This window comes from Cydia fagiglandana, chromosome Z, assembly GCF_963556715.1.
Source record: "Cydia fagiglandana chromosome Z, ilCydFagi1.1, whole genome shotgun sequence".
NCBI classification, from domain to species: Eukaryota; Metazoa; Arthropoda; class Insecta; order Lepidoptera; family Tortricidae; genus Cydia; species Cydia fagiglandana.
Window position 1 is genome coordinate 27,506,235 of NC_085959.1, and position 15,513 is coordinate 27,521,747.

General features: G+C 39.7%; 1 protein-coding gene across 4 annotated transcripts in view; it reads right to left on the minus strand.

Moving 5' to 3' along the window:
- The window catches only part of LOC134678794 (maternal protein pumilio), a 354,476-nt gene that overhangs the window by 290,995 nt on the left and 47,968 nt on the right, over positions 1-15,513 (minus strand). For all 4 annotated transcript variants that reach the window (XM_063537489.1, XM_063537487.1, XM_063537488.1 and 1 more), the window contains one exon: positions 3,697-3,829. In XM_063537489.1, the coding sequence (XP_063393559.1) occupies positions 3,697-3,829 (133 nt within the window). The remainder of the gene's footprint in view (positions 1-3,696; positions 3,830-15,513) is intronic.

The window sequence follows — 15,513 nt, forward strand, 5'->3', positions numbered from 1 at the left end:
GGCTAACCTCGACGCTTGGTCTAGGTTCGGACACGCGAAGTAGATGCATTTGCGTCGTCTAGGGTATATTTAAGTCTGTGGTTTACACTTCCTGTTGTTCTAATCGCCGTGAAATAAAAACCGCAAACAATAGAAACCCAAAAACTATATCCAAAAGTACAAGATAAATGATAATAAAAATTATGTATTTTTAGATTTTTTTTTAAACGGCCAAACTAGCAAGGTAACCAGAAATATTTGGACCGCACCTCGTACCTACCTATATTTTTTTTGTCCACGGTCTTCTGACAGTCTTTACCATTCAGTTAAAAATATTTTATTAAAGCAAATTCTACCTTATTAAATTTTCTTTTCACAATACCTAACATTTTGCTGATTTGGTTCAGATTGAGATATGTAGTTCTGCAAGCCTATTATGGATCGCTTTATCCGCATTTATCCACGTGATAAAACAACTGTCACTTTTTAACTCTGCGGGATAGAAAGAGACGAACCCCGTTTTATCACGCCTTCACGTAGACAAATACGACCATCATATCCGTACTGAGGTGTTTTTAACTTTGGTTAATTTGATTTTTTGACAAAAAATATGCCCATTCATTTACCTACTCCTTACCGAAAAGCTTACCTATATGCCTTGCAATCCCTTCATAAGGGTTACCCTTATCAATCTTATCATTAAGTGCTTATTATAAAGCTTTCCCTTTAGTAAAGTCGTAGTTCAGCCTTACGTGAAAGAGACAGGATTAGTACGCTAGTCACGCCGCCGGCGATCGCTCGGATTCGAAGTAATGTGTGCTTCATGAACAAGGTAGACGATTTAAATTAGCACGCTTATATGTTGAAAGGGTAGCCCTTTATAAGGCTAGCCTAGGCGTCACAAACCCGGTTTCACCGAAATCGAAAAAAACGGGTTTACAGCCAATTGCCAAAACCGGGTTTTCAGAAGGACTCTGGAAATACACCGAACACCGTTGTCATATAATAGGTTGCTTAGGCATTCCGGTTTAGAATCGCTGCTTAGTTAAAACTTTATTAATGGATTTGGATTGATTAATTGATATGGTCTTGGTAAAGTAAATAAAAATGTCGTGGAAGACGTAAATATCAAAACATTGATCGTAAAAATAATTGCTTATTTTACAAATTATACGTAAAATCGAAATCACCGAAAAAACCGGAAACCCGGTTTTGTAATTTCGCAAAAAACGAAAAACCGGTTTTATAAAATACGCACGGTTTTGTGACTCCTAGGGTAGCCCTTATAAGCGATATGCAAGGTGTTGATAAGCGGATGATAAGGGTTTTGAATGGGTTAGCTTTATATAGGCAAGGGCTTTAAAAGCAAATTGAAAAGGTTTCGTCTGGCAAAGGGTATGGTGAAATAAGTCTTATGCAAAACCCTCTGTAAAGGATAGCGGGCCGGTCCCTGCCCAAAAACCGCTCCGCGAGCCGCGAGACGAGCCACGAGCCCCCCTCTTATACTCACGTCTCGTGGCTCAGCTTGTGGTTCGCCCGGAATGAAAACCGCCTATAATGTTTACACTCTCGCCTCGCGGCTCGTCTCGTGTCTCGGCCAAAGCTCGTCGAGCCAATCAATTCACACTGCGGCCGGCATGGTCACGCTCACGCCCGCTCGCGTCGCGCCATGTGTGTCTCATGCCGGCTGTACACGCCCGGCGAGAGCCTCTTGCCGGGAGTCTCGGGCGAGAAGCTGTCGACGAGAGCACATCATGTACACACTAGTGTCCGACCGAAGGTTCGGTTTCGGTTTCGGTTTCGGCCAGTTTCGGCCAAAAAATTATGTTTCGGCTGTAGTTTCGGTTTCGGCCAAAAAACGGCCGAACCTTTCGGCCGGGCCGAAACTTACGAAATGGTACTTCGAACAAAGACCAAAAGTTGGGGAATAAGTAGGACAACAATATTAATATCTACATATAGTGATTCATGTATAGGTACAGAAATTAATTGGTTTATTATAAAACACAATTCCACTAATGAGGGCGCCACTGGACGGCCGACGCAGTCTTAAGAGGCTGTCAATACTTATAACGCGCACACTGTCTAATTGTATCAGAGTGAATGAGATAGCACTGTCGCATGTTACTGGGCCCTGGGCAAGAGAATAATAAGAAAACTCATCATCTTCCTCGCGTAATCCCGGAATTTTTGCCGTGCCCTGGCAATGGGAATGGGAGCCTGGGGTCCAATAGACAACTAATCCCAAAAATTGGTGTAGGCGAAAGCGACTGCCATCAGACTGACCTTCAAACCCAGAGTGTTAACTAGGCCTTATCGGGACTAGTCCGGCTTCCTCACGATGTTTTTCCTTCACCAAAAAGCAAATAGTAAATATCAAATGATATTTCGTAGGTAAATAAGTTCCGAAAAACTTTTGCTTCGTCGAACGTCGAATGTCGACGAAACTGCGGTCTCGCTTTTTAATACAATGGACATTGGTTGGAGTCTGTGCTCAACTACTTATCCTGAAGCCTGAAGCACGGCTTTGACTTCGCATGAAAGTTCGCCTCACTGGGGCACTTCGGACTTTTAGGCCCAGGTGAAGATCGGTACCTGGCCTTGCGATATTGTTAACAAAATATTTCGCGCTCGCTGCGCTCGCGTTTTTGGTTGGTGTTTTGGTTGACCCTGTATCTACATGTTAGCTTGACTGGTGACTGAATAGAGTTAGTCCAAGAAAATTCTGCAATGATTTTGATACGCAGTGCAACTAGTGCAAATGTTATTGATACGTCATAATTTCATAGAAGTTTTGACGGTTAAAATAACACTTGCACTGCGTGTGTTATCAAAATCGTTGCAGAATTATCTTGGTCTTAGTAATTTTCTTAAAAAAACTGCTTAAGTAACATCAATTTCAAGGGCATTCGGTGTTGACAGCCCCATAATATGTGTATAAAAGCGGTTTTATGACATTTTTCAACGATTTTATCAAGTCTACAAAAGTTTCGGTTTCGGTTTCGGTTTCGGCCGAAACTAGAGCCAAAGCCGAACATTCGGTTTCGGTTTCGGTTTCGGCAAAAAAACATGTTTCGGTCGGACACTAGTACACACTCATTGAATTGAATCATTTAAACCGCGGGTGTCCGCCACGATGGACATAGAAACTGTTGCTGCGATTTGCCTCTGTGCTGCTAGCTACTATAATTTTAATTACTATATATATCATAAAAAAATCTTTGTTTCACATCTTTTGGGTTCCACAGGACTGGTTTCATTTGTTAAAATTATAAAAACTGCAATTCAGTCTCGTTGGACAACATTTTAACGGCTGATCACCAAAACGCGTCTTTACAGAAGCACACCGAGTAATTATTGATAATGATATTTAACATACGTGTGGGAGTAATTTGCATTTGTGATGTCTACCCCCTATTTGTTCATAGATTTTTGTCGGGTAGTTACACAAATCTCTCTTTTAACAATGAGTGTGTACATGCTCTGCCTCGCTGCCCTCGTGAGAGCAGCGAGACCCACTCGGTCGCAATTAACCGACCGCATTCGGGGAACGGCGAGACGAGACAAAGAAGACGAGAGCAGTCTGTACACACTCGCTCTCGGCCTGTCTCGGCGTGTCTAGACGAGAGTGTACAGCCGGCATTAAGATTTAAGATTAAAACTGAACAAAAATTTGTGAACATAATACCAATAATCACGTGTACAAATATTACAGACCTTGAGCTGACCACGTTGGATCGCGCCACATTTGCTCAGGATTTAGTTGCAATGGAGGAAGATGTGGTGGACCCTTGCTGTCTCCACCAGCACCCGGCCCCTTGTCCCATAGCTTTTTTGCAGCAGGTGCAATCTGTAAACAAAAACCAAACCTCTGAGGTGAGCATGTAGAGCAGGGATGTTGCGGATGCAGATTTTTTGACATCCGCGGATGCGGATATTTAAAGCCTCACATCCGCGGATGCGGATGTCAAGATTTGGTACTTAAAAAACGTCAAATATTACATTTTTATCATTTTTTATTTAAAAAAACGAAACGTTTAGTGTTTGAGCAAGAATATATAGGTGAGTGATGTATTCGCCGTTGATGTTGATGCCAAGTCCTTGCCATTCCAGGAGCTTGAAGGCGTCTTCCATTACGGCAGTAAACAGTTTCGGAGAGATAACGTCTCCCTGCCTTACGCCTCTTTGCAATGGAATCGCCTTCGTGCTCTGCTCCTGTACTCAGACCGACATGGTGGCGTTACAATACAAACACTTCAACACTTCGATGTACACTGAGAGAAAAATCATCACCAGGAATTAAAAAAGAGTTCTGTACTGGGGGAAAAAAAGAAGTTTTAGTAATAATTATGGACGTTTCACTATTTCTGTAAAGTTTATTTATTTCTACAAACAGTTCAGTAATCCCAAATATAATTTCAACAAACAGATAATAGAAATTGCAAGAACTAATAGAAATTGCAAAAGTCAATTTGATCCTATTAGTTAACTCTCCTTGTCCCCGGATTAAGTTTATTTTTGTAATTCTAAGTGTGTTTTCGCTGAAGAGACTCAAGCACCGCCCATGTTTCCACCGAATCGAAGGCTTTCTCATAGTCCACAAACGCTAAGCATAATAGCAAGTTATACTCTTCGGTATTCTGTATAACTTGCCGCAGCGTATGGATGTGGTCTATGGTACTATAGCCTTTTCGGAAACCGGCTTGTTCGGGAGGCTGGAAGTCATCAAGTCTGTGTTCGAGACGGTTCGTGATGACCCTTGAAAACAGCTTATAGACATGGCTCAGAAGCGTGATGGGTCTGTCTGTAGTTCTTCTAGTGTAAATATAGTGCAATATTTATACGAACAACGGTAATCTTTATTTAAAATTTTAACCAAAACTTTAAACCAACTCGGTATAAAAACTAAATAATTATCTTGACATTTAAAACGTGTGTGTGAACCTAGCATATCAAGTGCTAGCATCTCAAACTTTTATGAGAGTTCTAGTAGCATCCCTAATAGTTCTACAGTTCTAGATGGTTTTTTTAAATAGTTCTGCTCATTTTCGCGAAAAAAATGAATTTTTAAAATGAGATGCTAACTTCACATCTTGACACTCCAGCATCCCAGCCATTACCCACTCCATAGCCTCGAAATAGCATTTAAATGAAAGATACTAACATTTCTAGACGATATATAATGAGTACTAGTCAAAACTGTAATTTTTTTTTTTCATATATGTATGGGACACGAAAATGAAAAATAATTCTAGGTAGGTAAATTTTGATTAACGCTAAGTTTGAGCAAAAATCCCAGTTTTGACAACCAGCATCTCAGCAGTTCTGGATAGCGAGCTCCCACGTGCACAAGAATAACCACAGTTCTATCTTCTAGAAGGAAATTTGACAGAGTTTTGATAGAATATCTCCGAAAATATTCTCAAAATCGAGTAAATGCTAAGTTCTGAGCGTAGCAGCCCAGCCATTGCAGGTCTGATACCCAGCATCTCAGCAGTTCTGGATAGGCAGCTCCCTTGAGCACTAGAATAACCACAGTTCTATCTTCTAGAAGATAATTTGACAGAGTTTTGATAGACTATGTCCGAAAATAGTCTCGAAATAGAGTAAATGCTAAGTTCGGAGCTGGCATCCCAGCCAATGCGGGCTAGATACCTAGCATCTCAGCAGTTCTGGATAGTCAGCTCCCTAGAGCACTAGAATAACCACAGTTTTATCTTCTAGAAGGAAATTTGACAGAGTTTTGATAGACTATGTCCGAAAATAGTATCGAAATTGAGTAAATGTTAAGTTCTGAGCTTAGCATCCCAGCCAATGCAGGTCTGGTACCCAGCATCTCAGCACTTCTGTATAGTCAGGTCCCCAGTGCACTAGAATAATGACAGTTCTATCTTCTAGGACGAAATTTGGCAGAGTTTTGGAGAATTATGTTTGAATTAGTATTTAAATCGAGGAATTGCTAAATTCGGAGCTTAGCATCCCAGCCAATGCGGGCTAGATACCTAGCATCTCAGCAGTTCTGGATAGCAAGCACCCTAGCAGATTAGAATACATGCAGTTCTATCTTCTAGAACGAAATTTGGCAAAGTTTTGAAAGATAGTCTTTCAAAACTCTAAAAAAGTATCAAAATCGAGGAATTGCTAAGTTCGAAGCTTAGCATCCCAGCCAATGCGGGCTAGATACCTAGCATCTCAGCAGTTCTGGATAGCTAAAACCCTAGTGCTCTAGAATAATTACAGTTTCATCTTCTAGAAGGAAATTTGACAGAGTTTTGATAGACTATCTCCGAAAATAGTCTCGAATTCGAGTAAATGCTAAGTTCTGAGCGTAGCATCCCAGCCAATGCAGGTCTGATACCCAGCATCTCAGCAGTTCTGGATAGCTAGCTCCCTAGTGCTCTAGAAAAACTACAGTTCTATCTTATAGAAGGAAATTTGACAGAGTTTTGATAGACTATCTCCGAAAATAGTCTCGAAATCGAGTAAATGCTAAGTTCTGAGCGTAGCATCCCAGCAAATGCAGGTCTGATACCCAGCATCTCAGCAGTTCTGGATAGGCAGCTCCCTAGTGCACTAGAATAACTACAGTTCTATCTTTTAGAACGAAATTTGGCAGAGTTTTGGAGGATTATGTTTGAAATAGTCTCGAAATTGAGAAATAGCTAAGTTCGGAGCTTAGCATCCCAGCGAATGCGGGCTAGATACCTAGCATCTCAGCAGTTCTGGATAGCAAGCACCCTAGTGAATTAGAATACATGCAGTTCTATCTTCTAGAACGAAATTTGGCAAAGTTTTGAAAGATAGTCTTTCAAAACTCCGAAAAAAGTATCGAAATCGATGAATTGCTAAGTTCGGAGCTTGGCATCCCAGCCAATGCAAGTCAGACACCCAGCATCTCAGCAGTTCTGGATAGCCAACTCCCTGGAGCACTAGAATAACCACAGTTCTATCTTCTAGAAGGAAATTTGACAGAGTTTCGATAGACTATGTCCGGAAATAGTATCGAGATTCTCGATACCGGGATGCTAAGCTCCGAACTTAGCTATTTCTCAATTTCGAGACAATTTCAAACATAATCCTCCAAAACTCTGCCAAATTTCGTTCTAGAAGATAGAACTGTGGTTATTCTAGTGCACTAGGGAGCTGCCTATCCAGAACTGCTGAGATGCTGGGTATCAGACCTGCATTGGCTGGGATGCTACGCTCAGAAATTAGCATTTACTCGATTTCGAGACTATTTTCGGAGATAGTCTATCAAAACTCTGTCAAATTTCCTTCTAGAAGATAGAACTGTAATTTTTCTAGAGCACTAGGGAGCTAGCTATCCAGAACTGCTGAGATGCTGGGTATCAGACCTGCATTAGCTGGGATGCTAAGCTCACAACTTAGCTATTTCTCGATTTCGATAGGTACTATTTCCGGATATAGTCTATCAAAACTCTGTCAAATTTCCTTCTAGAAGATAGAACTGTGGTTATTCTAGTGCTCTAGGGAGCTGGCTATCCAGAACTGCTGAGATGCTAGGTGTCTGCCCTACATTGGCTGGGATGCCAAGCTCAGAACTTAGCAATTCCTCGATTTCGATACATTTTTCGGAGTTTTGAAAGACTATCTTTCAAAACTTTGCCAAATTTCTTTCTAGAAGATAGAAATGCATGTATTCTAATTCACTAGGGTGCTTGCTATCCAGAACTGCTGAGATGCTAGGTATCTAGCCCGCATTGGCTGGGATGCTAAGCTCCGAACTTAGCTATTTTTCGATTTCGAGACAATTTCAAAGATAATCCTCCAAAACTCTGCCAAATTTCGTTCTAGAAGATAGAACTGTGGTTATTCTAGTGCACTAGGAAGCTGCCTATCCAGAACTGCTGAGATGCTAGGTATCTAGCCTGCATTTGCTGGGATGCTAAGGTCCGAACTTAACATTTACTCGATTTCGATACAATTTTCGGACATAGTCTATCAAAACTCTGTCAAATTTCCTTCTAGAAGATAGAACTGTGGTTATTCTAGTGCTCTAGGGAGCTGGCTATCCAGAACTGCTGAGATGCTGGGTGTCTGCCCTACATTGGCTGGGATGCCAAGCTCAGAACTTAGCAATTCCTCGATTTCGATAAATTTTTCGGAGTTTTGAAAGACTATCTTTCAAAACTTTGCCAAATTTCTTTCTAGAAGATAGAACTACATGTATTCTAATTCACTAGGGTGCTTGCTATCCAGAACTGCTGAGATGCTAGGTATCTAGCCCGCATTGGCTGGGATGCTAAGCTCCGAACTTAGCTATTTTTCGATTTCGAGACAATTTCAAAGATAATCCTCCAAAACTCTGCCAAATTTCGTTCTAGAAGATAGAACTGTGGTTATTCTAGTGCACTAGGAAGCTGCCTATCCAGAACTGCTGAGATGCTAGGTATCTAGCTTGCATTTGCTGGGACGCTAAGGTCCGAACTTAACATTTACTCGATTTCGATACTATTTTCGGACATAGTCTATCAAAACTCTGTCAAATTTCCTTCTAGAAGATAGAACTGTGGTTATTCTAGTGCTCTAGGGAGCTGGCTATCCAGATCTGCTGAGATGCTGGGTGTCAGCCCTGCATTGGCTGGGATGCCAAGCTCAGAACTTAGCAATTCCTCGATTTCGATACTTTTTTCGGAGTTTTGAAAGACTATCTTTCAAAACTTTGCTAAATTTCGTTCTAGAAGATAGAAATGCATGTATTCTAATTCACTAGGGTGCTTGCTATCCAGAACTGCTGAGATGCTAGGTATCTAGCCCGCATTGGCTGGGATGCTAAGCTCCGAACTTAGCTATTTCTCGATTTCGAGACTGTTTCAAACATAATCCAAAAACTCTGCCAAATTTCCTTCTAGAAGATAGAAACGTGGTTATTCTAGTGCACTAGGAAGCTGCCTATCCAGAACTGCTGAGATGCTGGGTATCAGACCTGCATTGGCTGGGATGCTACGCTCAGAACTTAGCATTTACTCGATTTCGAGACTATTTTCGGAGATAGTCTATCAACTCTGTCAAATTTCCTTCTAGAAGATAGAACTGTAATTTTTCTAGAGCACTAGGGAGCTAGCTATCCAGAACTGCTGAGATGCTGGGTATAAGACCTGCATTAGCTGGGATGCTAAGCTTACAACTTAGCATTTAGTCGATTTCGAGACTTCGATACTATTCCCGGACATAGTCTATCGAAACTCTGTCAAATTTCCTTCTAGAAGATAGAACTGTGGTTATTCTAGTGCTCTAGGGTGCTTGCTATCCAGAACTGCTGAGATGCTAGGTATCTAGCCCGCATTGGCTGGGATGCTAAGCTCCGAACATAGGTATTTCTTGATTTCGAGACTATTTCAAACATAATCCACCAAAACTCTGCCAAACTTCTGAGATGCTGGGTATCAGACCTGCATTAGCTGGGATTCTACGCTCAGAACTTAGCATTTACTCGATTTCGAGACTATTTTCGGTGATAGTCTATCAAAACTCTGTCAAATTTCCTTCTAGAAGATGGAACTGTAATTATTCTAGAGCACTAGGGTTTTAGCTATCCAGAACTGCTGAGATGCTAGGTATCTAGCCCGTATTGACTGGGAATGCTAAGCTCCGAACTTAGCAATTCCTCGATTTTGATACTTTTTTGGAGTTTTGAAAGACTATCTTTCAAAACTTTGCCAAATTTCGTTCTAGAAGACAGAAATGCATGTATTCTAATCCGCTAGGGTGCTTGCTATCCAGAACTGCTGAGATGCTAGGTATCTAGCCCGCATTGGCTGGGATGCTAAGCTCCGAACGTAGCTATTTCTCGATTTCGAGACTATTTCCAACATAATCCTCCAAAACTCTGCCAAACTTCGTTCTAGAAGATAGAACTGTGGTTATTCTAGTACACTAGGGAGCTGTTTATCCAGAACTTCTGAGATGCTGGGTATCAGACCTGCATTGGCTGGGATGCTACGCTCAGAACTTAGAATTTACTCGATTTCGAGACTATTTTCGGAGATAGTCTATCAAAACTCTGTCAAATTTCCTTCTAGAAGATGGAACTGTAATTATTCTAGAGCACTAGGGTTTTAGCTATCCAGAACTGCTGAGATGCTAGGTATCTAGCCCGTATTGACTGGGAATGCTAAGCTCCGAACTTAGCAATTCCTCGATTTTGATACTTTTTTGGAGTTTTGAAAGACTATCTTTCAAAACTTTGCCAAATTTCGTTCTAGAAGACAGAACTGCATGTATTCTAATCCGCTAGGGTGCTTGCTATCCAGAACTGCTGAGATGCTAGGTATCTAGCCTGCATTTTCTGGGATGCTAAGGTCCGTACTTAACATTTACTCGATTTCGATACTATTTTCGGACATAGTATACTATTTCAAACATAATTCTCCAAAACTCTGCCAAATTTCGTCCTAGAAGATAGAACTGTCATTATTCTAGTGCACTGGGGACCTGACTATACAGAACTGCTGAGATGCTGGGTACCAGACCTGCATTGGCTGGGATGCTATGCTCAGAACTTAACATTTACTCGATATCGATACTATTTTCGGACATAGTCTATCAAAACTCTGTTATATTTCCTTCTAGAAGATAGAACTTTACTGTGGTTATTCTAGTGCTCTAGGGAGCTGACTATCCAGAACTGCTGAGATGCTAGGTATCTAGCCCGCATTGGCTGGGATGCCAGCTCCGAACTTAGCATTTACTCGATTTCGAGACTATTTTCGGAGATATTCTATCAAAACTCTGTCAAATTTCCTTCTAGAAGATAGAACTGTGGTTATTCTTGTGCACGTGGGAGCTCGCTATCCAGAACTGCTGAGATGCTGGTTGCAAAAACTGGGATTTTTGCTCAAACTTAGCCTTAATCAAAATTTACCTACCTAGAATTATTTTTCATGTTCGTGTCCCATACATATATGAAAAAAATTTTTTTTCAGTTTTGACTAGTACTCATTATATATCGTCTAGAAATGTTAGTTTCTTTCATTTTAATGCTATTTCGAGGCTGTGGAGTGGGTAATGGCTGGGATGCTGGAGTGTCAAAATGTGAAGTTAGCATCTCATTTTAAAATTTCATTTTTTTCGCGAAAATGAGCAGAACTATTTAAAAAAACCATCTAGAACTGTAGAACTATTAGGGATGCTACTAGAACTCTCATAAAAGTTTGAGATGCTAGAGTCTGGCTAGCCAAAATTTGTTGACAGATATTTCGTTGTTGTATCACCAATTGTCTATGATTTTAAAAAAAGCCAAAAGTCAGTTGTCAATTTATGTCATTCATTCAAATTGTTTGCGGTTTATAAGGAGTTTATTTTAAATAATATTAATAATTTCTATACTGAGTGAGGTTCGCAAACTATTATTCAAGCTCGTAAATAATAACGACAATGTGCGAAGTAGACGTGTAGCGTTGTATAACGAAAAACTGTAATGTTTACAACTCCTAACCAAATGTAAACAAATTAGGAGGTTGGTGCTCTATAAATATTTTGATACTTTAAGTACTAGTTCTAACATTTGCCTATTACTTTGATTAAGTACGTGAATTGATTAATGCCTGAATCTCATAAATAGGACAAGTGTATAAAGAAACGGATAAACTAAAAGTTCTGAAAAATGTCTATAAAATCTAAATATTGTAACGTAAACATATGTGTTTGTCGTTGACTGTACTTTAAATAGTGGTAGAAATTATGTGAGTTCACTTTGAGTGCACGTAAACGTTTATTTAACTCATTTCCTTAGGTACCTTACTTGTGCACAGAATATTAAAAATATTGTCTAGTATCAAAACTATAATTCCTACTACACAAAGTGTGACCAGCCCAAGATTTTTTTAATTTCCCCCCAAAAATTTAGGTAAAATTTCAGTAGCCAGACTCTAGCACTTGATATGCTAGGTTCACACACACATCGACGCTTATCATGAACAGTGGTACAACTAAAAATGAAATGCTATTGCATTTAATATTCTATCTTTTACTGGTAAGATTTAAAGTCGAATGGCATTTCATTTTGTTTTGTGTCACTATTCATGATAAGCGTCGACATTTAAAACTAATTATCAGTCTCGGCTTCGGAGTCACTTCTTTCTGATTCATCGTAATTTGGCTCTGGCAAGCGATTTCTGAGCGATTTCAGCGTGTTAAGATTTTTACACCACGGAGCGAATTCCTCAGGTATCTGCTTAGCTTTAACCTTTTGGCCGCCGGACCTAGTCCGCAAAGACGCTCACTCACACGCCAGAGCAAATTTTAAGTAAACAACTAATAAAAAGTTTAGGGATTGCAAATAGTGATATCGATATTTACAATATTATGGTAAAAATCTTTTTAATTTAGCTTTGTTCTTATCCTGTTTTAATTTCATTCCAAATTGCCAAAATTAAACATATGTTGTACACCCGAAAATGTTTAAAATATAGGGATTTAACATAAAAAACAACCACTAAACAATGTCGATTCAAGACGTGATATCGCCGCACTAGGCTGTACGAGAAGTCTTTTATACAAGACAACGGCGCCCATGGACTGCCCGCAATGCAGACCGACAAGGACTGTTTCCGCGCGGATCAAGTAGTAAGTCTCTAGGTCAACGGCGTAAGCGCTTGTCGGTACGTAAACTTTATTGGCGTAACGTTAAAGCTGCGCATCATGTGTCGATAAAGTCAATATACCGGAACTGTTTTAGTGAAAATTACACGTGGGTTGAATTTTTAATGAGTGAAGATATTATTCCGGAATTAGAATCTATCATTATAATTTCAGTTTGGTTTACATTAATCTATAGGTAAACTCTTATCAAAAAAACGTTCAACGACTTGTTACAAAAAAATTACACATTAACTTCAATGTTATAACAATAAAAGTAAAGTCTGATAAACAGGTATGTCCCTGTACCACACTTGTGCGAAGCGGTCGCTGCGGTGTATCCCTTCCCACTAAGCTATAAAATAACATCAATTATTTTTTTTATTTATCTCTTCTGCAATTAAATAGTCCACAATCTACAATGGCAAATTTACTTGTCTGACTCTACTTTATAGAGCTAAAGAAGCTACCTGAACTTTAAATATAGTTATGCCTATCTGACTCTCGTTCTACGTATTCTAGTAAGTAGTTACCTACTATTCGTTGAAAAAAATTGGCCATTAACAAGTGTTCTAATACTTAGATAAAAACATATTTCTGACTTTATATTTACGTTAAAAATTCCCATATCGAGTTAACATTCCCATCCCTAGCTGTCTTTTATACAAGACAACGGCGACGAGGAACATGAAAAATGTTGAAAATTGGAGCAATTTTTTTAAATGCTCTATTATAAAAGAAGGGATTTATATAGCGGCTTAAAAAGCAAATAAATGAAAAAACAAAGACCTTAAATATGAACACGAGTGTAAATGAAATTGCAATTGTTATTATTTTCACATTAACTCAGTGGTTGAATTTGTGTCTTGTATACAAGACGACGGCGCCAGCGTATCGTTCTATCGTTGTCTTCTATACCGGACAACGGCGGTCAAAGGGTTAACCAGGCGTGTCTCACTCCGCGATTTCGTCGCTTTGCTACAGGTAGCTAAAAGTAGATAATTGGGCTGTCCATAAATTACGTCATCGATTTTTGACCCCCCCCCCCCTATAATCATCCAAAAATGACCCCATTTCCTCCTACTTCATGCTACCGTCATCCGATGTCCAGACCCCCCCCCTTATTTGAAATGACGTAATTTATGAATAGCCCCTAACGGCACATCGCTATTTTCATGTAATGTCATTGAGTTTTTCTTTATTGATTTAAATGCCATCTAAATTAGTGGCCATCTAAACGTTACGGTCACGTGATCGCTGTCTCGAGTTTAGCATTTAATCCCCCACTTCAAAAAGTGCCCAGCGCCGCTAAAGAAGTTTTCACTTCAACAAGACGACAAAACGAAACAAAACAAGTCGAAACGAAACTAAAACTTTCCTGACGATTCAAAAAAATACACACGTACCTAATTGTTCGTTTTCACTTCTGTCGGCACTCCCGGAGTGCGGACTTTTTTTTTATTAAAGGGGGCCACATGTTACCAGCTCTCCGGACGATATCAGCCTGTCAGTTGTTCGGATCTGTCACCTCTTGCGTGTAACTGATAGGCTGATATCATCCGGCGAACTGGTAATCAGTGAGTCCTTTAAGATTTTGCCGTCACAGTCCATACAACTGCGATAGATGCAAATGTTTGATATTGACGTCACAGACCATACACCTTCGATAGATGCAAATGTTTGATATTGGCGTCACATACTCGTACCATACTAGTGCGAATGTGAAAGATGCATAAGACGCGAGTTGGCAAAGTGGCTGGTAACAGCTAGTGGGTAGAAAGCGGTGCACACCTCTCGATACCCTTGAGCCTTTTACACTGGTGTTTCTTCTGGTTGTCTTTACGACGACAGTGTCAGATGCCCACCTAGTCAGAGGCAAGTCACCACCTGCCTTAATAATGTGTGTTAACATTGTTATGGCAGGTGTCTGGACGTCTTTGCAATAACCCATTCTCATTGTCCACCCAAACTTAAATCCATAGACCGGTATACTGTTCACTATTTCTACAAGTCTTAATTAATGCCTGATGAGAATGATTTACGGGTGTCTATTGTTGTGCCTATGAACGAGTTCCAGCAGGTGTTCTACATGACATTGAAGCTATCCAAAGGGCCTCTACGTGTTGGATCTATATCCCCATGCATACCTATAAAAAGACCAGGATTTAGAGGCCTGTGAAATCCACAATGGATATACAAATAAATCAAATAATATACCGAAATAATAATATATACAAATAATATATCATATGTCAGTATAAATAATAATAATATAAAAATATGCATTACTTGACATCCTTTTTGTAAAAAACGGCTCAATACGATATAAATATGGACGATAGAACATCAGTTTTAAAACTGCTTGTTGTGCCTGCTCAAGCTCAATAAGATGTGAATTTTAAATTAGTAGTATCGAGCACAGAAAAAGAAATACAAAGAAGAATATCTACATCTTGGAAAAAATATTGGGGACATAAGCACAAAACAGATTGGTACAGAAATAAATCTACATACAAAGTGCGCTCGAGCAACGCACACATAGACACTGCTCACGGACACGATATCTCGGACCGGTTGGGACCACTGCGAGCGCGAGTGCCATCCGCTTGAGACACGCGCCTGTGAACTTTTTTGTGCAATAATGGAGAAACAAAAATTTTTCTCTTCTCATGCTCAAAAAGTGCACATATCGAGCGTAGACGACATAAAATCGCATTTTATGCTCTAGAGCATAAAAGTAAAATTTTCTTCTAAGACTAAGGTAATCGGTCTCAACAGCCAAACAGTTAAAAGATATTGCACAATTTTACTGAGAATAAAATTGTGTAGATAACAAATCTTGTTATATTATTTTATTTTTGCTACAATTTATTAGAAATCCGTATTTTCTGTCATTAAATTTAGTAAATCACATAAAATAGGAGTTGATTATCG